This window comes from Talpa occidentalis, unplaced genomic scaffold (assembly GCF_014898055.3).
Source record: "Talpa occidentalis isolate TD23 unplaced genomic scaffold, MPIMG_talOcc4v2.1 talOcc4.12, whole genome shotgun sequence".
In the NCBI taxonomy this organism is placed as follows: domain Eukaryota; kingdom Metazoa; phylum Chordata; class Mammalia; order Eulipotyphla; family Talpidae; genus Talpa; species Talpa occidentalis.
The window spans coordinates 86480282-86504378 of NW_023601212.1; the positions used below are offsets into that span (position 1 = coordinate 86480282).

A 24097-nucleotide genomic window follows, 5' to 3' on the forward strand; every position below is an offset into this window, starting at 1 on the left:
GATTCATGGCAGGAAGGGATGAGGCAGTCAGGGAAGAAAACCTATGACCAGGTACAGGGAAGGTTGAGGATGGGAACTCCAGCGAAAGCAGAGAGAACAGCATGTGCAAAGGTGAGGAAGCCTGAGATGGCTCATCACCTTCAAGCATGAGGCTCCAGCAGCTGGAGCAGGAATAGCACTGGAGCAAGGGGCAAGGCTGGAGGAGTCAGCTGCAGCCAGGTTGAGGAGGGCCGAGAGGCAGCAAGGGACAGGAGGTCTCCGCAAAGTCTAAGAGGAGGTTGGGAGGGCCAGAAGGATGAGGGCAGAGGGGATTCAGTGTTGGGAGCTGCAGCAGGTCTAGGTGACGGCAGAGTCAGGAGTGGTTATGGTCAGGGGTGAGGGGGGGTGCGGCCAAGCCTCCAGGATGACAGCAGTGGGATTCGAGGAAAATCTCTGTCCTCATTATCAGTCTCAGAATGTCTGGGATCCCCCACTGGGGAGCCCCGCTTGCATGGGATGGGAAGGAATGCGCTGCCACGGGTGGAGCGCACTGCGAGGGATCCCGTTTTGAGCGAGGCAGACCTCAGAGCTCATCCTTTTCCTGCTCCTGCAGCTCGCCAGGGTAGCTGGCTGCTCTCCAGCACGTGATGGTACTTCCCTGGCAGTTGGTCCAGGCAACGCTGATGGGCAGTGCCCAGGCGGCCTGAGGAAGGGGTAAAGGAAGGGGAAGCCCCCTTGGTTTCTGTCTCACAGCAGGGACCTAACAGGGAAACCCCACAGGTCCCAAAAGGAAAGTGGCAGCAATGGGCCTCGGGGAAGACCAAGAAACCCCATCTTCTCCCTGAAGATGGGAAATCCAGGGTGGGGCTGAAGGGTCGGCGGTGCTGGAGGGTAGGTCTGTGGCTGGTGCAGCTCAGCCCTGACAGCCATCTACACAGAAGAAACCAAAGTTATTCTGGGACCTGGCTGAGTGCGGATCCTGATCTCACCTAATCCCAGCCAGGCCACCGGGCGAGCCCTCACCCTGTTCAAGCGCTGAGCTTTACCCAGCCCAAGTCTGAGGCCTGACTTGAGTCACAGACTCGACCAGAACCTGCCCGTGCCTGATGAGGACTGAGCTCTGAGCCTGAGCCTGGCCGGTCCCAAGCGGAGCTCCCAGCTCACTGACAGCTCTGACCCAAACACTAACAGAGAGGGACGTTTGCCCCAGATTAGCTCAGCCCTGGCCCTCGTCCTGGTTCTGCTTACAGACTGAGCTTTAATTCTACATCTGGATTATCTGGCCAAAACTGAGCCCGTGGCTCTGGACCGACCTGATTGCATCCGTCCTGACCTGGCTATAGACTGAGCCCTGACTGCCCAGGATGAGACCTCATCACCCCACACAAAGCCCCATCCCAGTCACCCCTGAGCCCTGACTTCCCTTGCACTGCGCCCCTCAGCCATGTGGTAAACCAGAGAATAAGGATGACTCAAACCCCAAGTCCCCTCTGGTGGGCAATCCCCTTACCTGACCATCTACCTTCTGAAGGACAGTGGACTGATGACAGTCCTGGGAGGATAATGACAGAGCAGAGAAACAGGAGGGGGTCGAGTCCACTAGCAGATCAAGAGTGGGAAGTGAGGGGCGGGCTGGAGCTGGGAGCTCAGCAGGGGGTCAGCAGATTGGATTAACCGAAACCCCAGCTTCCCGCCACCCCCCTCCGCCATACCTCCCACCCACTCTGGGAAGGGAAATTACATTTCCCCATTTTAGCAAGGGGTGGTCAGGAAAAAAAGACTGAGTGAATGCAAAGCTGAAAGTACAAGCAGACAGAAAGTGAAACCGGGCGCAGCCCCCAGTATAAGACTCCCCCTACTTGGGAGATGGCTGGCCAAAGAGGCTGGGCCCCTCCATGGGCCAGATGGCAGGCGACCTTGGCTGGCGTGAGTTTGAGGGCAGGGCTGGGGGCAGAGGGGTGGGAGGCTGGGCCGAGACTGGTCAGAGGATGGGAGCCAAGGGCAGAGGGGCGACCACTTGGCCAAGACTAAGATCCAGGAAAAAGCATGATGGAGAATGGGAATAGGTGGGCATGAATGGGGGAGAGGGGCTAGGGTAGGATGGTGGTTTGCCAGGGGCTGGGCAGAGGACAGGCAGCCTTGACTGGCCTGGATAGGAAAGGTTGCCCAGGCACTTTGAGCTGGACCAGGACCTGCAGATAAATGAAGAGTTTGCCTGAAGAGAATGAGCAGGGGCCAGACAGCTTGGCTGAAAACTGGGGGCTGGCTATAGAAGGAGCAACAGGAGGCACTGGGGGGCCGATGCCAAGGAATCAGCAACCTAACTAGATCAAGAGCTTATGGTTTGAAGCCTGGAAGGAGGTATAACCTGCAGTTGGTGATTGAAGACTCAGAGGCTGGAACCAGATCTTTAGGCAGAGAGCAGCCAGTAAGACCAGAGTAGGGGCCAGGGCCGGAGTATGGGCACAGAGCTTCAATGGCCAGGGCGCAGGACCCAGTACTGGCTGGGAAGGGAAGGGCCTGGGGGCTCCATAGCTCAGACAGGAATGGAGGGCCCATAGCAAGTGGCACAGCTCAATTCTAGGTGGGCAACAGCCTCCAGAGGCGGGGGATATCCTCTCTGCCCCAGCACAGAGCTAGGGCACTGCCTTATGCCTCCAGGATGCCAGAGCCCCCAAGCCAGGGACCCTAAACATTAGAGGTCACAGACACTGCCCCCACCTCTGGAATTCCACAGGGGAAGAGGGAGTACCCAGAAGCTCTCCTTAGTCTTTACTGAGAGGACATTTCATGGACTAGTGGATGGGTAGAGATCAATAACAGATAAGGAAGACGCCAGGAGGCGAGAGACGGAACAGACTTGGGCCAGTTTTGACTTGTGTTTCGAGGAGAATTGTGTAACTCCAGTGACAGCTCGGTTTCCTCTCCTCGAGGGAGAAAACCGCCCCCCACCCCTTCCCGCTGCCCTCTTCCCAGAGCTCCAACCCCAGTGCCCCCCTTCCTGCTCTTTCCTATTTCTAGGAAACAAAGGACAGGAAACACTTTCAGAAATGGGCAATCTGACTTCCCCACTTTACAGATGGGGGCCTGAGGCACAGAGATAAGAGGTGAATTGCTCAAAAGGAGGTTAGAAGGAGAAACATTCTAGGGCCTCCCAATTGGCCATCCCGCTCCTCTGGGCACCTCAGTTTCCTCCCACACTGCAGAGTGACCTACCTGTCTCGGTGGTGGCTGCATCGAAGTGTCCTTCTGACTCACTGGCACAGTGTCTCCAGCACTGCCAGCCCACCTCTGGGGCCCAAGTTCAGGCCATCAGAGCTGCCTGGCTGAGCCCAAGGAATCTCTGGCAGAAGAGAATGTGCCCACTCCAGGGGCTGTGGCTGCCTCCTCTGAGTCCCTGGGAGAAGCAGCCACGCTCTGCATCTGCACGGATCTGGGATCCAGCACTAGCTCCCTCACCCTCTGTCACCTCAGGCAAGTCACCCTCGCTGAGTCCCACTGTCCTCATCTGCCAAGTGGAGAGAACAGTAGCACCCAGGAGGCCACACACAGCCATGCAGTCTGTTCACTGAAAAAACACTTGGCCAAGGGTGTAGACCCAGCCGGAGACGGGCTTGTAAAGGTGGGCACTCTGCAGGGCTGTGTTTCCCGGGCGAAGGGGCACTTTCCTCTCATTTCTACAGAGATGCCATATGGTGTCCTCAGCAGCTTCCATCTCATTAGGAATTTTGATGATACGCTCTGTTTGCCCTTAGCACAGGCAGAAGACACACATTCCCTTCCTTCTCTTGAGCTCTCAAGCTCCCCCCATGTCTTACCCACCCACTCCTCATCTCTCCAGGGTTCAGCCTGTTGCTACTCTCCTTGCTCCTGGCTCGAGCTGGTGTCTGGGGATTCCCGAGGCCCCCAGGGAGGCCACCCCTGAGCCTGCAGGAGTTACGGAGGGAGTTCAAGGTTAGCCTGCATCTCGCCAGGAAGCTGCTCTCCGAGGTTCGAGCTCAGGCCCACAGCTTTGTGAGTCTCCCTAATGCCACCAGCTCTGGGCACGGGCAATCCCCAATCCCCTCTGGCCCCACTAAAAGGCCTTGCCCCACAGGCTGAATCTCATCTGCCAGGAGTGAACCTGGACCTTCTGCCTTTGGGAGAGCAGCTCCCCAACGTTTCCCTGACCTTCCACGCCTGGCGGGGCCTCTCTGTGAGTAGGGGTCTGGAGGGGGGGGGGTAGGTTATCTGGCAATAACACGGGGCTGGGTGGATGGACCTGAAGTCAGGAATTGAGCTAAAGAAGAATTAGGGGATCAATTTTGGGCTAGAATGTGGATGAGGATGAGTATGTCATTTGGATATAAAGACAAGTACGTAAGAATGAATCTGGGAGGGCTTCCCCTGGTGGCACAGAGGTTGAGCGCTGGGCTGTGAAGCTGCCCGCAGCCCCTGCAGTGCTGGTTCATTCCCTGGCCACCGGCGAGGGTCCCACATGGCGTGACGACCTCTCCTGTTCGCCCGCTGCTCCCCTCAGCAGTGTATTTCATCAGTCTGCCTGTTCTGTTCCCCGCTCTGGCTCTGGTGAATCCTCTCACCTTCCCGCGCTTCTGACTGTACCCAGGGCTTGTATAAATAAATAAAAAATAAATCTTAAAAAAAAAAAATGAATGAAGCCGGGAATTTAGGTCGGAATGGGAATAGAATGGGGCTGGGGAAGGTTAGCCACAACAGTGACCGTCAAGGAGAGAGGGCCTCCCCGGTGGCGCAGCGGTTGAGCGCTGGGTTGCGAAGCTACCCGCGGCCTCTGCGGCGCCGGTTCGATCCCCGGCTGCTCCCCGGCCACCGGAGGAGGGTCCCACATGGCGTGCAGACTTCTCCTGCCGCCCGCTGCTCCCCTCAGCAGTGTACTTCGGTCCTTCTGCCTGCTCTGCTCCCCGCTCTGGCTCTGGTGAATTCTCTCACCCTCCCGCGCTTCTGACTGTACCCAGTGCATGTATAAACAAAAACAAACAAACCAGCAAACAAATAAATAAAGCATGCCTCTATAAAAAAAAAAAAAAAAAAAAAAAGGAGAGAATGAAGAAGGGACTTGCTGGTGAGGATGAGTGCCATGCGGTGGGGGTGAAGCCAGAGATGGGATGGAAAGATGTTGGAAAGGACATCGGTGGAGGGATAGAGTTGGGATTCAGAATGAAAATAAGGAAGGAAAGAGACTGGAGCCAATGAGAACCAGTGAGGTGCTGGGAATGGCGGAGAAAGAACAGGGCAGGGCTGAGGCTCAAGAGCGATGGGGTGGATCTGCGGGGACTAGAGATGAGTTCAGAACTGAAAAGGAGACAGGACAGAGGTCAGAGACAGTGGAGGTGGGACTAGGAATGAGCATGGAAAGCGTGTGGGGCTGGAATGAGGATTGGCGTTTGGTGATGGGACTTGGATTTGGATGAAGGTGGGTCTGCAGTGGGCCATTCTGGGCCTGTGGGCCTTTCCTAGCCAATGCCCTACATCCTGCAGGACCCAGAACGGCTCTGCTTCCTCTCCATGACCCTTCGCCCCTTCCATGCCCTGCTGGGCAGGCTGGGGAGCCAAGGAGACTGGACCAGCTCAGAGAGGACACAACTGTGGGCCATAGGGTTGGATCTCCGAGATTTGCAGAGGCATCTCCGCTTCCAGGTAGAGTGTCTACCCATCCCCCTCGCTTCCCAGAAACCAACACTCAAAATTGAGATTCAATGGATCCCTTTTTAAAACCACCCTATAGGTGGGGTAAGTCTTGAGAGGAGAGGCAAAGAGACAGAGAATGTAGCCACATTAGACCCAGGCCCCGATCCCCTGAATCTCCAGCTTTTTTGGGGTGTTGATCTTAAATAAGAGAACACCCAGCCCAGCATCTCACATCAGCCAGTGGCAAAGTTGGTTTCCTTCTCCCTCTCATCCTCTGATGTCACTAGACCCTCCTAAACATTTCAGAGGGAAATTGGAATTTTACCCTTAATGAAAGGAGAATAGAAAATGCAAGATGGGCCTCCCTGGTGGCGCAAGTGGTTAAGCGCAGCACTATGAAGCTATCAGCAGTCACTGCAGCACGAGTTTGATCCCTGGCAGGCCAGGGAGCTGCCCACATGGCGCAACAGACCTCTCCTGACTTGCCTGCTGCTCCCCTCAGCAGTGTACTTCAGTCAGTCTGCCTGTTCTGCTCCCCACTCTGTCTCTGGTGAATCCTCCCACCCCCGCATCTCTGGCCTATACCCCAGTTCTTGTATGCCTAATAAATAAATCTTAAGGAAAAAAAGAGAATGCAAGCAGTATAAAACCAGCTTTATCACCTTTCTGCCCATTTATGATTCTAAGATCCTTAGATCTTAACAATCCTTAACAGCAGAGAACTTCCTGAACCCCTAATTCTCAGGGCACCCCTAGAGGAGTGACCCAGCACCACGAGGACCATCTCACTCTGTGACTTCTGTTTTCATGAACCAAAAAGTCAAGCAGGACTCATGAGATGATGACATCATAGAACATCTGGCATTGAGGTTGCCCAGGGAAATCGTAACCTTGTGGTCTGTGAGGTCATTCTGCACCTCTGGGCACATAAGGGAAGGATGCGCGCAGGCTCTCAGCCTGGCCGTTCTCTCACCCGTGGGCCTCTCCTCACAGGTGCTGGCTGCAGGACTCAACCTCCCTGAGGAGGAGGAGCATGAGGAGAGGAGAGTACTGCTCCCAGGGCCCCCAGGTGGCCCCTCGCCGAGGGCAGCCCAGCTGACCTGGCCCAAGCTCCTCTATGCCTACCAGTTGCTGCACGCCTTGGAACTTGTCTTGTCTCGGGCCGTGCGGGACTTGCTGCTGCTCTCCCAGGCTGGAAACGCAGCCCAAGCCTTGGGGTACCCACACCTGGCTCCCAGACCTGATGGAGTCACACCTTAGCCCCTTCTCTTCACCCTTCAGGACTTCAGGACTGGTGTCTGGGACGGCGGGACAGCTTCCAGCTCAGAAAAAGCGGGACTTCCCCACCTCACACCCCAGGCCCTACCCAATAACTTAAGACCCCTCCGGTCCTTGCCAGATATTTATTTCTTGGATATTTATTTATTGTTGAGGAAAGTGATGGTTTATTTATTGTTCCAGGGCCCGCTGGTCGTCCTCGGGCTAGGCTGCCATGCTGGGTGCCCAATAAAACACTCTCATCGTTTCTCTGTCTCAGCTTCTTTTCAGAGAAGGGGGTGTCTTTACACAGAGCGAGAGGGCCTGGAATGGAGTCTGCAGCCTCTGGTGAACCTGAACCCCTCTCGGTTTCTAAATGTTGGAGGTTCTTGGCCCACCTTTCTCCCTCTGGCTTGCTCCACTGGTAGTTGCCATAGCAAACAGCAGATTTCTAAGGCTGAGCTCCCATTTTGGAAATTTCAGGGTGCTGATGTGTTTCCTACCAACCTCTGATTACAAAGAGAGCTTCTTATACCCACCTGACCCCTTTTATCTGGACTGGCTTCAACCCCTGAGGTCTGCGTTACTCCTACACAGCTGAAGGCCTAGGGGGGTAGTGGGGGCAGTCAGAGGGAAGGCTATGGAGAGAAGGGTCTTATTCCCTTATAGTCTTCCAGATAGCTGAGGCAGGTTGTGGAGGTTGTCCAGGCGGCTGTGAGAGGTGGTCCTGGGGGCCAGGTAGTCTGTCAGCCGCATGAGAAATCAGGCTCCTGAAGGTCATTGTTCTTGCAAATGTCTGGTTCCATCTGCTCCATGATTGACACACAGAGAAACTAAGGCCCAGAGGCTGGAAAGTGGCCTGGGAGTCAGTCTGAGCAGGGTTCACACAGGATCTCACTTGGGGCCTGGCTCCAGGGATCTCGGTTTCTCATCACTGGGGCTTTGGCCGGCCCAGCCTGGCTTGTAGTTCCTGCATCATGCCGGAGTGTGCAAGGCCAAACCTGGAGATGGAACACAGACCGTGGGGCTCGACTCCAGATGCCTGCGACCTCCTCCCTGCCCTGGCCCAGTCACCTCACCCTGTGCCTACCCGTGTCCCAGGGGCCTTCTCCTGGCTGGCACTGGGGTCTGTTCTGGCCTGGGGGGACTTGGCTCTCGGGGCTCCATGGGCTGAGGAAGCTGCTGCTCAGGGGCTGACAACCCTTCTTCTGATGGGGGGCTGGAATCTTGCTCTTGCTGCTCAGGGGCAGGGGTCCGACGCAAAGAGGGTCGGGAGCGACGCTGTGAAGAGCTGCGGAACAGGAGTACACGGCTCCGCGGGACAGAGACATCCAGACGAGAGCCAGGGAGCAGGGCCTGCAGGGGAGAGGCACAGAGCACTCAGGGGTTGGTTTCTAGCTCCTGTGCTGCACAGGCCTGGATCCCACCCTGAGTTCTCACCTCATACCAGCTGCCGTGAGCATCTCCTTCGGCACTTCCTTCGGCCTCCCCACGGAGCTCAGGCTCCACCTCTGCAAGGATCTGGACCATTGGTTGGCCCTCCTGGCCCTGGACATCCTCTAGGCCTTCCGGATCAATCTCTTCCACCTCTGCCTTCCAGTCTCCAGTCACCTTAACATCCTCCACCTCCAGGGACCTTCGTGCCTCCCTCTCAGGGGTGTGGTCCCCACACTGCCCCTCACTTCCTTGTCCCTGATCCCCCACTTGCCAATCCCCTGCCTCTTTCTCCAACAGCAACTGCCCTCCTTGGAGCCCCTCAGCCTCTAATATGGTCACAGTCTCCTCGGTCCCTGTCCCCTGAGAGCCCAAGGTAAAGCCACCCACCCCACAGCTTCCTTCTGACAAGCCAGATTCCCCAGCGTCTATCCGCTCTCCCTCAGGCTCGCCTCCTCTGTCCTCAAGAGACTCTGCTTGGCCATTTCTACCTGTCAGCTCCTCCTCTGCTGAGCCCTCCAGGCCAAACTCCTGCTCACCAACATTCTCTCCCTCTGAAGTTTCCACAACCTCCTCGCCTCTGCCAGCTTCCTCTCTCCCCTCTGAGTCCCAGCTACTCCCAAGTGCCCCATCCTGACCATCCCCAGCCTCTCTTTCCGGGGCTTCCCCAACGTCATCTCCAACCTCAACGTCATCTTCAACCTCAACGTCATCTCCAACCTCAACGTCATCTCCAACCTCAACGTCATCTTCAACCTCAACGTCATCTCCAACCTCAACGTCATCTTCAACCTCAACGTCATCTCCAACCTCAACGTCATCTCCAATCTCAACGTCATCTTCGGCTGCCCTTCTCTCCAGAGCATCCTTATCCTCTACCATCTCAGCAACCAAAGAACTGGCTATTGTGTCCTGGAGGCTTAGGGCCTCCTCCAGGCTCCAGCCTCTCCCTGACATTCTGTCTGTTCCCCAGGGCATCACAGCTTCCAGCTCCTCACCCTTAGTTTCTCTGGCATCAGATTCTCCCAGATCTGACTGATCTGTCCCTGAGTCTGCCCCATGCCTCCCACCCAACTCTTGGTTCTCTCCTCCAGGGGCTTCTCCCTCCTCTGCTCCCTCTTCTGTCTCCTTTGCTGTCTTCTTCTCCCCATCTTCCTCCTCCGGAATTTCTGTCAGTGCACACTCTCGGCCTCCTGTAGACACAGCCTCCAGCACTTGGCCTCCTGCACCTTCCTCCTCCCCCTCTTCAGCATTTTTTTCCTCCTGGGCATCGCCTCCCTCTGTGTCCCTTCTTTGCTCTGCCTCGGAGCTATCAGGCTTCACATGCCACAGAGTGTCAGGGTACTCCTCCAGCCCCCTTTCCAGGTCCTCTTTGCTCAGGCCTGGAATGCCCCAGAGCCCTTCCTTATACCCCTGTCCTCCCTCAGGTTCCTTTGTTGGAGTCTGGCGGCCTCCCAGCAGCTCAGGTTCCTGACTTTCAGTGGCTTCAGGCTTGGAGCCACCCAACTCCACTCCCAATGTCTCCTGATCTGACTGAAACTCCTCCTCACTCCTCTCCCCTGAGAACCCCCTAGGCCTGGCCTCTGGGGTTGCCTCCATGTCAGCTTCACCTTCAGTCTCCTTTGCCTCTTTGTTCTGGAGCAGCTCAGCCTCTGTGGCCCAGCACCTTTCTTTCTCTTCACTGGCCTCCTCTGCCTGTACCACCTCTTCCAGCCTGACTGGAGTAGTCATGATTTCTGCATTGTGCCTCCCCCTGGCTTCTTCCCCACCTTGATCTGCCTGGTCCTCCATTCCCTCCCCGACTTCCCCCTCTGACCTCTGACCTTCTGCCAGCTCCCTCCCTATCTGGTCCTTAGCTTCTTCTTCCACTCCCTCAGTTCCCAGCACCTGGGTCTGTTTGGGGAACAGGCTCACTTCAGCCTCGCTATTCTCATCCACCACATCCTCCTGGTCTCCCCTGGAGTCCTCCTTTAGGACCCAGCCTCTCTCAGTACCCTCTGGGGTCCTTTCTCCTGAGACTGCCCCACATTCTGTCTCCCTGGCTCGTAGGAAGTCAGCCTCTTTCCTGTCTGAGGTGGTCCCAGCCTCATCCCTGCTTAATGTTGTCCATGACTCCTCCCTGCCTGAGGTTGGCCTGACCTCCTCCCTGCCTGAGGTGGTCCCGGCCTCATCCCGGCCTGATGTTATCCATGACTCCTCCCTGCCTGAGGTTGGCCTGACCTCCTCCCTGCCTGAGGTGGTCCCGGCCTCATCCCGGCCTGATGTTATCCATGACTCCTCCCTGCCAGAAGTTGTCCCATCCTCCTCCCTGCCTGGTGTTATCCATGCTTCCTCCCTGGCTGAGGTTGGCCTGACCTCCTCCCTGCCTGAGGTTGTCCCGGCCCCCTCTCTGCCTGATGTTATCCATGCCTCTTCCCTGCCTGAGGTTGTACTGGCCTTCTGTCTGCCCAAGGTTTCCCAGTTCTCAGATTCTTCTCCTGGCTCCCATGTCCCCTGTGCCTTTGTGCTTTGACCACCTCTCACTATAACCACCACCTCTTCTTCCCTCCCAGCCGCTTTGACCCCCTGCCCCGAGATGTCCTCTGCAACTGTCTCCCTGATGGCCTGCTCTGTCTCCCTGATGTCACTGGCTACCTTTTGCCCATCAGCACTGGCTTTCTGCTCAGGTTCCCTGTGCCAGGTCCACTCTGACTCCGCCCCCCCAGTCACCCCTGGCTCTCTTTCACTGGCCTCCTCCTCCTCCTCTTCCTGTTCCCTGGTTCTCGGTGTCTCTCCTCTGTTCACTTCCTGTTCATCGGGCTCTTTACTCTCCTGGATTTGGTTGCTCCTATATCGATCAACTCCAGACCCTGCCTCAGACTCCTTGCCGATCTCCAAGGGGACACTTGGCTTCTGATACCTGGAGGTCTTGGCTGCCTCCCAGGTCCCAGTATCCTGCCCATCTGCTTGGGACCCATGGGAGCTGCCTTCTTCCCACCCCCAGGTCTGTTCTGAAGCTGAGCTTTCTTCCTGGCATCTTCCAGCCTCTTCGGGCCCTCTCAGCCTTCTGTCCCCCTTGTTTTGGTGGCCTCCAAGGCCCTCCAGGGCCTCATCGGCTTCCTCCTCAACAGGCTTCTCTGGCCTTCCTGCAGCCACCTCCCCCAGTTCTGCAGCTGCTTGCGCCTCCCTCCTCTCTACAGTAGGGACCTCATCTCCCATAAGGTAGGAGACAAAGGTATTCAAGGAATCCTAGAAGAAAAGAGGAAGGGGACAAAGGCATTAAGGGGAGATCTAGCTCTCTCTATGGAGAAGCTCGGGATAAGAGGGGTTCTGGAATCTGGGAAGAGAGGGAGAATAGGATCTGTGGAAAGAAAGGAAAGGGCCTAAGTTAGGGGTATATGGATGTGTTCGTGGAGGTGGAAGATTGAAATCCAGAAAAGATTGGGATAGAAGGCTGCATGAACTTGGGGAAGGAATTTCAAGTCTAAGAAGAGGCTCCCAAGGAGGAGGGAAGGTGAGGCCCCAGGGAGCAGAGTGAAAGTCTCCGGCATCTCTTTGCCTTTCTCACCAGTGCTCCCCTCAAGGCCTGATGCAGCCCAGGGAGATGTAGCCGGAGGAAATCCATCCTGTCTGTCTCTGTGTGTCCAGAAAGCTGACAATGACCGTCCCCACTCACCAAGCAAGCCAATCTTCCCCAAGACCCAAGACACTTCCTCTTCCCCTCTCTCCCTGACGCATACCCACCCCAAGCCCTGCCCACCCTTTGCAATGCCCACAGCAGCTTCCAGCCCAGTCCAGGAAATATGTGGGTGTCACAGAGAGGACTCAGGTGTGCATCAGAGCTAAAGGGCAAGGGATGGGACCAAACAGAAAAAGGTGGGAGCAGGAGACCTCAGAATGGGGGGGTGGGGGAAGGGGCATGTGGCAACTGTGCTCAAGTGACTCAGGTCTTCTATTCACACCTCAGCCATTTCCGTCTCCCCCTAAGCCACAGCCACTCTATGAGAGGAAGCTGGGGTTTGTGGTTCCTGTTTTGCCTGGGGACAAGGGGCAGGAGTGAAGAGGGGGCTGGTGAGAGCTCTAGCTTCTTATTTCTGGGTCATTAATGTTTCCCCAAGGGGAAGAAGAGACTGGATTGGTGCCTCCAATGCCCATCCCCTCATCTGTGGTCATTCTTGCAAAACAAAACTTGGCTAAGTTTTGTATTGTGGTTTTTTTCATATCTACCTCCCACCTTCCGGTGAGTTCCTTGAAGGCAGAGGCCATGTATGATGCATTGCTGAATTTCTAGGACCCTACATGGGTGGTTGGACCCCATTTTTCATTGGCCAAGTGATCTAAGAAGCAAAAGGGGAATATTTCAAACAGTCTGAAGGCCTGTTGGCAGAGGTGGGTACTGGCTATTAGAAACTTATAGAAGAAACTAGCAGAGGAAGGACGGAAGAAAAATCAGGATGCTGCTTTACCACTTAGAGGAAGGTAAGAGAATCACTCCTTTTTTGGAACTATTTGATATTACCTTTATCCACATTTCTTCCCCCGGTCCCCACTTCCCTAATTTCCAATTAGAGGAACTAGCTGAGATCACAGAATCAGAACCTTTGGATCTTAGAATTTTCAAATCTAAGTACCCTTGATGCAGACAGGGTCCTGCAGCAGCCTGCCCAGTTGGCATCCCTGCTTTGGGAGCTCTAATTTTTATTGTTACAAGGCTCTCTAAGGTCACCTGTAGGTCTAACGTTGTAGGATCATGGGTAAATTTTTTTTTTTTTTTGTAGCTCAGTTTTGTCATCTGTAAAACCGAGCATTGGACTACTTTTTAGTTTAATATATTGGTGCAAAAAAAAAAATATATATATATAGGTGCAATTCTTTGGTTCTAGGATAGCTGGGGGAAAGAGATCTATTAATGCCTTGGATGCTGCCAACAGACGATTCACTAAATCCTCTTATATGAGCATTATCATTATTTTAGGTTTCTAAGGAAATCTACGGGCAACGGACAGGAATAAGAACGACCTGAAGCCGTCTTTGTTCCCAGACAGGTACCGTCCGGTCTGTAACGAGAAGCCCGAGTAGCCATCTTTGTTTCTGGCAAGTGACGGCCACAAAAATGGCTGATGTCGTATAGCTTTGACTAGCGCTGGCAGGATACCCTCAGCAACTTGGCGCGGCACATCTAACGTCATGGCGCTTCTTGCTGACCTCACTCGCTCCGGAATTAAACCAGCGATTCCAGGGTTCTCCCGGCCTCTCCCTGTCCCACGCCTCGAAGCCGGGAAACCTTAAAGTGAAGACATAAAGGACCCGGAAGTAATGAGGACCGCCAAGCACGTGATGGGGGGCGCGCCATTTCTGTCACGTGACCCGTCAACCTGGCGTCCCCGCGAACGGAACGCTCAGCTGCTCTTAAAGGTACAGGCTGCAGGGTCCCCCGCTTTAGAGGGGGCGGAGGCAGAGTCCGACGGGTGGGGCGTGGTGGGGCGTGCGAGGGCACGAGCTGGAGCCCAGGGTTAGCGGGGCGGATCCCCCGGCGCGTGTGCAGCAGAGAAGCCGGAGCTGGGACGGGCCATGGGGACGTTGATCATTCTCACCAGTCGCAGACCCTCATCCACCCCGTCGGGACCGATCTGAGCGCGCGCTGGCTTTGGACCCTGCGGGAGACCCGAAGTTGGGATCATGGAAGGTCGTAGGGGAGCGTGGCGGCGCCTTTCTGATTCAGAGGGTGAGTATTGCGGCCTGCGGTCCCGAGACAGGCTCGGGAGCTGAGTCGGTCCCGGGAGAACACCCGAGGGGGTCGTGCACCTGAGAGCAGAGCGGGGGTCATGCCCTCCTCTTCTCCCCGCCCCAGAAGAGGAGACTGCCTCGCAACCTCCGCCCCCTCTGCTGGACCGGCAGGGCACCCATTGGAGGAACGCGGTGGGTTTCTGGTGAGTGGCCTGAGAAGTTAAGTAGAACGAAAAATGGGGCGGAAAGAGGGGGCATAGAAGGAAAGGGGGAAGAAAAGTTGGGCTCCAGAAAAAGATGATTCCATCAATATTTGCTGAACCAATTGATCTTTATCCAAAGCCATGCGATAATTTCTCAAACCTGACTTACTTATTTACCACTTTCAGGCTTGAGCCAAATCCGAATACCTTCTACAGGATTATTTACTTAATGATTTCACTCCAACCAATCCAACCATTAAGATTGTAATTTCACATATTTTTAAAAGAAAAATTAAATCGCTAGCTGGAAAGCCAATATTTTCCTCATGCACACTTAAATAACGGCATTACTACTTTTTAAAAGGTCGTCTGTCTACCTCTAAAGTCAATCAAATATTGAGCCTTTGGGGAATATTTCTAGCCTAAACATTGAGGACTTGTGTGGCAGATTGTTTTAGAAGTGTTTTCTCATGTGACTCTGGAAGAATCATGTAACCTTTATGAGCCTCAGTTTCTTCAGCAGTGAAATGGGAACTACTCATAGGCTTGAGAGAAGGACACATGAAATCTCTAGTACTACACCCAGTTCCTTCATGTCACTGACAAAATTCTGGGAAATGAGAGTAAGCGAACAAGATTCTTTGTGGATCATCATGTGTTAGTCCCTCTGGCACTCTCTAAAGTAGTTAGGAGAGAAATGTGTATCCCCATTTTACACTTAAATCAACTGAGGTCACTCCGGTAGAATGCAGCAGGCTTGGGATCTGAGTGTAGTCCTCTGGGTTTCAAGCCCCGGGATCTTTCTGCTGTATAGTAAACCAGAGACTGTGGATCTGTGGATAGAAAAGGTGGTGGGAGCTTGGAGGAGAGTCACCAAGGATGACTTCCTTCTCTCGGGAGAGGTCTTGGAGATTAGATGTGAACCCAAGTCTGTGACCTCAAAGCTCAAATTCCCTAACATTAAAAACAAACCTAGCATTGATGGGATATGGTGATTGAGAAAAAAAGGAGCTGATTGAAGAGCCCAGGTAAGGGCAAGGTTTGATGCTAGGACTGCAGAAAAATTAGAGGCCTGAAATGAGGTTAGATCTGGCCTTATGTGTCAGTTATAACTTGTTGAACTGGGGGTTGGGGGAAATCTGTCCTCACTCCAGGGTCCTGGGCCTTTGCAACAACTTCTCTTATGTGGTGATGCTCAGCGCTGCCCATGACATCCTTAGCCACCACAGGTCACCTGGGAACCAGAGCCACGTAAGTAACCTTCTCTACTGCCACGTTTAGGCTGTGGGATGCTGAGGGACTCACCTGCAGCAGTGACCCCTTGTAAAACTCTCTGAATGGGGTGGCCAAGGGGTGGGGCAAGAAGCCTAAAGGTGCCAGTTTCCCAAACTTTTTTTTTTTTTAAATGTTTTTTTTTTTTTTTTTTAAGATTTATTTATTTATTTTATACAAGCATTGGGTATAGTCAGAAGCGCGGGAGGGTGAGAGAATTCACCAGAGCCAGAGCAGGGAGCAGAGCAGGCAGAAGGACCGAAGTACACTGCTGAGGGGAGCAGCGGGCGGCAGGAGAGGTCTGCGCGCCACGTGGGACCCTCCTCTGGTGGCCGGGGAGCAGCCAGGGATTGAACCGGCGCTGCAGAGGCTGCAGGCAGCTTCACAACCCAGCGCTCAACCGCTGCGCCACCCGGGAGGCCCCAGTTTCCCAAACTTTTAAGAATCAGTTGGTGCCAGTTTGTAAACTCAATGTTGATTAGTAGGACCTTGGTCTATGGCAGTATTCTTACCCCGAACTATTGACATTTGGGCTGAATAATACTTTCTGGTGGGGCTGTCCTGTGCATTATAAAATGTGTAGCATCCCTGGCTTCTACCCACTCAATGCCGATAGCAAATCCTCCACACTCCAGTTGTTACAACTAAGAATTTCTCCAGACAATGCCAGATGTTACCTGTGGAGTGTAATCACCCCTGGTTGAGAACTACTTGCTTATGATGAGATGAAGGGGGCACATGCTCCATCCCAGGTAGAGCAACTGCCACCTTAATTTGGTCCAAGACCAGACTTTCTGGAAACCCAAAATTGTAATAGGAGTTTTCTAGAATGTATTACTCAAATAGAGTTGACTTTTAGAGCCCTCTTTAGCCTGGACCATTAGTTTGAGACTGCTGGTAAAACCTGCCCCTACCTCACATGCATGTAGCAAAACTGAGATCCCAAGAGGCCAGGCCTAGCCCAAGGCCATCCTTCAAGTTAGAGCAGAACTGGGCTGCAGCCAGCCCCTGGATGTCTACCCTTCTGCCTTCCTGGGTGAAAGACTCTTCTCTCCCATCAGGTGAACCCAACACCCACACCCCACAATAGCTCGTCTCGATTTGACTGCAACTCTGTCTCCACAGCTGTGAGTACCCTCTGGTCCTGCCCTGACCCAGGCCCTGTGGGTCTAGATCCCATTCTATCCCTCAGCACTAGCTGTCATTATAATTCAGACTTCCATTCACTGAGCCCTTTCTGTGTGCAGCGGCCATTAGTTCATTTAGTCTACACAACAGTGCTGTGAACTTGGCATTGTCATTGTCTCCCATTTTCCCAGATGAGGAAACTAAAGGCTTTCAGAGAATGTGAAAGCCTTGACATACAGCTGAGTGATGGCAGAACCAGATCCAGTTCTGTTTGGCTTCAGAGCTGGTGTTGGTGGCCGGGCTCGTTGATTCCTGACTTTCCTCAGCCCCTTGGTGGTCCCTGGGAAGCCTGGAGTCTCACTCTGTTGCCCTTTTCCAGGCAGTGCTCCTGGCCGACATCCTCCCTACGCTTATCATCAAACTGCTGGCTCCTCTTGGTCTTCATCTGCTGCCCTACAGGTCTGGGAGGGGTGATGGGAGGAAGGGCAGGTGGGATCTGAGAGTGGGGAGGCCAGGAGGGCTGGGAAGCTGAGAGTAGAAGCTGACTTTCCCTCCCCTCTTTCCCTCTTAGCCCCCGGGTTCTTGTTAGTGGGATTTCTGCAGCCGGCAGCTTCGTCCTGGTTGCCTGGTCCCATTCTGTGACCATCAGTCTATGCGGTAAGTGTGAGGCTTTGTGTTGAGGGGGAGGCCAAGAGAAGCCACAACAGAGCATTTGTGGAGATAGTCTCCCTGCTCCCCAAAGGAAAGGGATTCTTTCTGTAACCTTCAGAAGTCTGCTTAGTCTGTCATGGTAGGAGAGATGGGAGATGAGGTTGATTTGCAGCGGGAGGTGGGAGGAGATGGATGGATTAGATGGAGACTGAAATGAACTCACCAAGACTCCGTGATGGGAGCAGAGGGGATGTTGAGGATGAGTTCATGCACCTCCGTCTGGGGTAGATGGAGACACCGTCGCCTGTGGGAGGACATGTGGCGAAGGGGATGGTTCTGCTTGAGATCTGGAGCCCAGCCTGCCTAGAGGGTCTGTTTTTAGTCCCTCTGATGCAGCGCAGACCTCGGCCAGATACCTCAGGGAATGGGACTTTTGGGGAAGGGCTGCCATGCTTGTCACCTCCCAGGTGTGGTCCTAGCTAGCATCTCGTCGGGCCTGGGAGAAGTCACCTTCCTGTCACTCACCGCCTTCTACCCCAGGTAAGTAGGCAGTGCAGGGACAGGGGGGGGGGTGACACCCCACTGCTAGCTTCAGGCATTTCTTTTTTTAAGTAACATTGCATTGTAATATGATATAAGTTCCAGGGGTACATCATTTCAAGTCAGTGACTATACTGCATTAAGTTCACCAGTAAAAGTCCAAGTCTGTCCTTCACCGTGACATTTGTGCCCCTTTACCCAATTTCCCCTTCCTTTTCTCTTCTGGTAACCACTAGATTGGTCTTGGGGTCTAAAAATTTATTTTTGCTTTATTTAGTTGATTTGTTTTCTCTATATACCACATGAGTGAAATCACACTGTGTTTGTCTTTTGCCATCTAACTTATTTCATTAAGCTTAACACCCATTTATGTTATTCAAGTGACAGGATTTCATCTTTTTTATAGCTGAGTAGTATTCCATTGTGTGTATCTACCACACTCTGGGCCTTCTTCGTACTCCTATGTTCTCCTCCTCAGGGCTGTGATCTCCTGGTGGTCCTCGGGTACTGGGGGCGCAGGGCTGCTGGGGGCATTGTCCTACCTGGGCCTCACCCAGGTCGGCCTCTCTCCCCAGCACACCCTGTTGTCCATGCTGGGTATCCCTGCCCTGCTTCTGGTCAGGTAAGCCACCATGGGCTTGGAGGAAGGAGGGAACTGAGGAGGGAAGACTGAATCTTTATTTTTTTAAGATTTATTTATTTATGCATACAAGATCTGGGGTACAGGCTTGAGATGCAGGTGGGTGAGAGGAATCACCAGAGACAGAGTGGAGAACAAAACAGGCAGATTGACTGAAATACATTGCTGAGAGGTGCAGCAGGCGAGGCAGGAGAGGTCTCCTGTGCCATATGGGTTGCTTCCTGGCCGGCCGGGGATAAGGCTGCAGATTGCTTCATAGTGCTGTGTTTAACTCCTTGCGCCACCAGGGAGGCCTGGAAGACTGAATCTTGATCCCCCTCTGCAGAGCCCTACAGCCTTGTTATGAGGGAGTGGATGTTTTCCAAACTCTGATCAGCTGGGCGTGAGTTCCAGAGCTACCCCTGATTAGGTGCGGCCTGGGACAGGCTGCTTCACCTTCCTGACCCGCAGTTTCCCTTGTTTCAAATGATGGTAGATCTTGAAGCATCCAGTATAGCGTTCCCACCATGGTTGCAGGATGGACTTTATTTTGCTAACTTTTGTGTGTCCTTTCACATGTACTAAGAAAGTATCTTCACTAGCCCATCAAACTTGTGATTTCACAGATCATTGCTTAAAACAAGCTCCTGTAGAAAGAAAGGAAACAATTTAAAGGAAAAATATTAAGGAAAATCTATTATGTATGGGAGGAATGTGGATATGGCAAATACCATACAGGGAAGACATAAGCAACTGGAATTTGGGGGTTTCTGGCCTAACAGATAGTACAGGGCAGCTAAGCAATCATTAGAACTGTAGTGATGAGAAAACAGAGCTGACTGGCTTGGTGTGAGCCAGCATGAAACCAGAGCCCAAGGGTCAGAGAAAAGAGGCAGATTTCAGATCTAGAGAAGAAAGCTTTTTTCCATAGTTGGAGTTCTCTGACATGAATGGGGGTGCCTAGAGAAATAGAAATCGGGGGACACCCTGGGAGGGAAACTTCTTTCCAAGCTGACAGACTCTTCTGCTTTGTCCCCATTCTGCCTGCTTCTAGCTATTTCTTGTTGCTCATATCTCCCGAGCCCCAGGACCCTGGAGGGGAAGATGAGGCAGAGACAGCCGCTCGGCAGCCCCTGATGAATGACGAGGCCCCAAAGTCAAAGCCAGGTAGGAGACAGGAGCTCCAGACCCTCAGGGAGGCCACTTTCTCTCTCTGGGTTTTGGTCTTTTCCTCCCTACAGTGGGCACAGCCAGGAGGGGACGTGGATGGGTGTGCTGGCATGCTGAGAGCCAGCCACATCCATCTATTGGTATGCTTACTAGGTGCCAGGCATGCCAGTGCCTGGGTCTCAGATAAGGAAATGAAGCAGATTCCGAAACAAATAACTGAATTGGAAGCATGTCAGTTTCACATATTGAAAACAGCTGGATTATAAAACAGTGATGTGTCAGAAAATGACAACAGGGGAGAAATGGGGGGGGTTCTCCTGTAGCGAAGGTGGCGGGTGTGTTACTGCTTTTGAGGAGGTATCATTGGGCTAAAATTTGAATGACAAGGAGTCAGCCCTGTGGACATGGGGGTGGCTGGGTTTAGGCAGAGGGAACAGCAAGTGCTAAGGCTCAGTGGTGGAAATGAGCTTAATATTCAAGAAACAGAAAGGACAGTGCGTGGGGTGGGGATATGGAGCCATGAAGAGGTCTCAGCTGGTTCACACTGTTTTAATCCTGATAAAATATATATAACCTGAAGTTTACCAATTTGTCATAACAATTTAGCCATTTGTAATCTGTACACTTGGTGGCTTTCAGTGCGTTCACCCTATTGTGTCAGCGGGTTGATTCTGGCACAGGTGTGCCACCCTCACCTCCTCCCTCTCTCCCTCTCCCTGTAGGCCCCAGCTCAGACTTCTCCCCTCGGGAGAAGTGGACTGTGTTCAAGGTATGGACGGTAGCTGTGATGTGTCCCCAGGGCCAGTGCCATCTCCCGGCCTTCCACTTACGTCCTGACTCCTCCAGGGCCTGCTGCGGTATATTATCCCCTTGGTCCTGGTGTACTTTGCTGAGTATTTCATCAATCAGGGACTTGTAAGTGACGGCTGCTGGGAGGGGAGTGGAGGCAGTGTTCGAGGTGGAGACCCCATGTCCCGTCCATCTCTCCTGTCTGATCTTTGCTGTAGTTTGAGCTCCTCTTCTTCCGGAACACATCCCTGAATCATGCTCAGCAGTACCGCTGGTGAGAACAGTGAGGGTGGGAGGCGGTGAGCTGGGGGGCCCCCTGACAAAGGCGCTCAGGGTGGAGGGACTGCCCTGCCAAGTGGACACCTGGAAGAGCTACCTCCTCCCAGCCCTTTCCTATCTAAGGTACCAGATGCTGTACCAGGCCGGTGTCTTCGCCTCCCGCTCTTCTCTCCGCTGCTGTCACATCCGCCACACATGGGTGCTGGCCCTGCTGCAGGTACTGAGATCCTGGCCATCACCCTTCTCCCACTTTGGCTCCCCTCTTCCTGGGGGCTTGCAGGCTCCCCCCACTCCCAGCAAGAAGTGTTTATCACTCCCTGTCATGTGCTAATAAGCATAGGAAACAGAAAGCCCCCAGGGCTCTGTGTAACGTGTGTCCTCAGGAACCAGGTAGACCTGAGTGCAAATCCCAGCTTCTGTACATAGTGGCTGTGTGACTCAGTACTCACCTCTCAACCAGTGTGAATCTCAGTTTCTCTATAAATTGGGCACTGCCAGCATCTACTTCGCAGAGTAGTTGTAAGAAATAGACATGAGAAGAATGAAAGAACAAGATTTTGTATTGTGTTTTAATCTTATTCAGTAATTTATTTGCACAAGCCTCATGCAGAGACTGTTAATGTCTCTGGCAGTAAGGAAAGGTACAGTTCTTTTCTTCTGGCTGGTCAATCATAATAGAACTCGTGACATTATAGTTAATAGGTCATTCATCTTCAGGCTGGCGAGCGGAAGTCATCTCCAGCTTTGAGGGAACAAACACCTTGCCTTACAGCAGCCTAACAAAAGGCGGGCCCCGTCACCAGCAATCATTGTTCCAAGGTCACAAGTGTATAACACCTGAAGGGACCTTAAGCTGAACCTTCACCTCTTCCAGAAAAGTCTTTTCTCCTTTTAAGAAACTTAATTCTATGATAGCAGAACATAGAATAAGTGTAATTACTCTTGGATCTTATGACAGCACATCAGTATGCTCTAACTTCTTTCTTTACTGCCAGTCCAGGACTTGTGCCCCCAGTGCCAAATTGTTGTATGAACCTTAGCTCCTGGTTCTTTATTATCGTCACTGAAATGCACAACTTGGGATCTTAGCTATAATTTTCACCAAGGCTGCTTTAGAGAATTAGGGGCTTATAATCATTTCATTGCATAACAGAAAGTGCCCAGGGTGATGCTGCAAGTGAAAGTGTCTGCAGTGTTTCATTAGTCACATAAGTATTTCTTAAGAGTTCTTTGAAATGGAGAAACCAGAGCATACTCAGGCATGATGACCTCTGAGGACCAGACCTGTATGGATAAAGCACATTTTTAATCCATCAAGCCTGTGAGCCCTGAGGGGGCCTAACACTGAGGAGGCAACCCCTCCAGAGCAAGGACCTGCACCCTTGGGTGGGGCACGGGAGACATACGGAAAGGGGTGGGAACATCTAAACCAGAGTTTCTCAGCCAGGACATGTTAATGCAGGGCCGTTCTGTGCAGCCTGGGTGTTGAGCAGCATCCTGGCCTCTACCCACTAGAACCCAGCAGCACCCCCTCCCAGTTGTGACCACCAGGCACATCTCTACCTGGTGCCAAAGGTCCCCTGGGCATCACCCCACATTGAAAACCTTGAGTCTAAATATAGCCTTTGTTTGGCAAAAAGGGGGGCAAATGCTCTATTCACAGAGCCCTTTGGAAGAGTGAGGTCACAGGAGTGAATGACCCTGATCTTAGCTGAGCTGGGAATCGTGGTCACTAGAAGATTCCAAGTGAAGGAAAGCATGACACCCTGGAGGGAGGAGTGATAAGAGCAAAATCAGGGAGGGGAAAGAGACCTATAAGGTCTGGGCACTGGGGGTGGGGGAGGGAGAAGACCTGCCCCAGATCCCAGGGTCCGGAAGGCCTACTGGGTGTGGGGATTTGACCCAGGCCTGGCAGCCCTCTTCCACATAAGCATTTCCCTGAACCAGGGGCCACTGGAAGGGACGGCAGCCTCCCTTCCTGCCAACTCTGGTCCCACAATCAGTCCTCCCCTTCACTTGCACCACAGTGCCTCAACCTGGCCTTCCTGTTGGCGGATGTATGGTTGAGCTTCCTGCCAAGCATCTACCTCATCTTCCTGATCATTCTGTTTGAGGGGCTCCTAGGGGGTGCAGCCTACGTGAACACCTTCCACAACATTTCCCTAGAGGTCAGCACCTGCTGGGTGAGGGCTGAGGGAGGCCTTTCTGGGAGAGCCCAGGGTGGGGGCTTCTAGTACTAAAGCCTCACCGCAGCTCTCTGCTCTCTCCAGACTAGTTACAAGCACCGGGAATTCGCCATGGCAGCTGCCTGTATCTCTGACACCTTGGGAATCTCCCTATCAGGGATCCTGGCCCTGCCTCTGCACAACTTCCTCTGCCACCTCACCTGACACTCCAGATCCTTGGGGCACAGGACACACTGACCTGGGTAGATGGGCAGGCAAGTCATACACAGACACACAGCTCCAGCTGAGCCCGGACCTCCCTGGCCTGCTGCTGTGAGCCAAGGGCGGCTGTTGTCGCCCACTCCCGCTGGCCTCGGCGTGCAGGGTGGGAGGAGGTCTTTCTTGGCATTATACCCTCAGAATAAATGCCTATTTTATCAATCATCTCTTGTGTCACTTTTCTCTCTGAAAAAACTTTTTCTATTATCAAAGTAATATGTACCTACTTTGAAATGTATACAGGAGAATGTAAAGCATTTCAGATGATTCTGCCCAGTCTGAGTCTATATTTATTAGCTATTCACTCACTCGCTATATGGGACAGTCTATAGCCTTCCCTTCCCCTGCTCTCCTCCCTCCCCCATCCCCAGCATGTAAGTTTTCAAACAGAGAAGTTGGAAAAATTTGTACAAAATGCCCATGGGCACACACTGAGTTCTGTAATGAGTATTTGCTGTCTTCGCTTTATCACATTTCCAAGCCCCCATCCAAATTTATCATCGGTCCACCTCATTTTTGTCATGTTTCAAAGGAGGAGGTTCACTTAAATAATGCTCTTAAGAACACTTAAGCATGTACATTATTAACTAGAATCCAGTATTTATAGTCCTTTTTTTTTTTTTTTTTAAGATTTATTTTAGGGCCTCCCCTGGTGGCGCAGTGTTTGAGCGCTGGGCTGCAACGCTGTCCGCAGCTTCTGCAGCGCTGGTTCGATCCCCAGCCGCCGGCGAGGGTCCCACATGGCGTGACAGACCTCTCCTGCCCCGCCCACTGCTCCCCTCAGCAGTGTACTTTGTCAGTCTGCCTGTTCTGTTCCCCACTCTGGCTCTGGTGAACTCTCTCGCACTCCCGCGCTTCTGACTGTACCCAGTGCTTGTATAAATAAATAAATAAATCTTTTTTAAAAATGATATTAAAAAAAGATTGATTTTATTTATACAAGAGCCAGGGTACAGTCCAGATGTGCGGGAGGGTGAGAG

General features: G+C 53.0%; 3 protein-coding genes across 4 annotated transcripts; 2 read left to right on the forward strand and 1 right to left on the reverse strand.

Annotated features, from left to right (window-relative positions):
- The first annotated feature begins 1883 nt into the window (after positions 1 to 1883).
- IL27 (interleukin 27) lies at positions 1884 to 7134 on the forward strand. The gene is made up of 5 exons (XM_037508071.1): positions 1884 to 1905; positions 3821 to 3993; positions 4076 to 4174; positions 5476 to 5634; positions 6619 to 7134. Exons 1-5 carry the CDS (start codon positions 1884 to 1886, stop codon positions 6883 to 6885), a joined length of 720 nt encoding a protein of 239 aa, XP_037363968.1. The 3' UTR covers positions 6886 to 7134.
- APOBR (apolipoprotein B receptor) lies at positions 7020 to 11956 on the reverse strand. The gene is made up of 4 exons (XM_037507327.2): positions 11864 to 11956; positions 8323 to 11544; positions 7973 to 8238; positions 7020 to 7883 (listed from the first exon to the last, which is right to left on the reverse strand). The coding sequence occupies exons 1-4, from the start codon at positions 11918 to 11920 to the stop codon at positions 7814 to 7816; spliced, it is 3615 nt and encodes a 1204-aa protein (XP_037363224.1). The 5' UTR covers positions 11921 to 11956; the 3' UTR covers positions 7020 to 7813.
- A 1326-nt stretch (positions 11957 to 13282) lies between these two features.
- On the forward strand, positions 13283 to 23304 carry CLN3 (CLN3 lysosomal/endosomal transmembrane protein, battenin). 2 transcript variants are annotated; one of them, XM_037507328.2, is made up of 16 exons: positions 13287 to 13710; positions 13893 to 14020; positions 14147 to 14225; positions 15380 to 15476; positions 16559 to 16624; positions 17005 to 17084; positions 17197 to 17282; positions 17744 to 17816; positions 18295 to 18438; positions 19490 to 19602; positions 20328 to 20374; positions 20452 to 20520; positions 20613 to 20668; positions 20797 to 20890; positions 22701 to 22841; positions 22944 to 23304. In XM_037507328.2, exons 2-16 carry the CDS (start codon positions 13975 to 13977, stop codon positions 23061 to 23063), a joined length of 1311 nt encoding a protein of 436 aa, XP_037363225.1. In that variant the 5' UTR covers positions 13287 to 13710; positions 13893 to 13974; the 3' UTR covers positions 23064 to 23304. The 2 variants fall into 2 exon arrangements, with proteins under 2 accessions (XP_054549738.1, XP_037363225.1); XM_054693763.1 differs by lacking the exon at positions 22701 to 22841 and having other exon boundaries at positions 13283 to 13710.
- Positions 23305 to 24097: the final 793 nt, after the last annotated feature.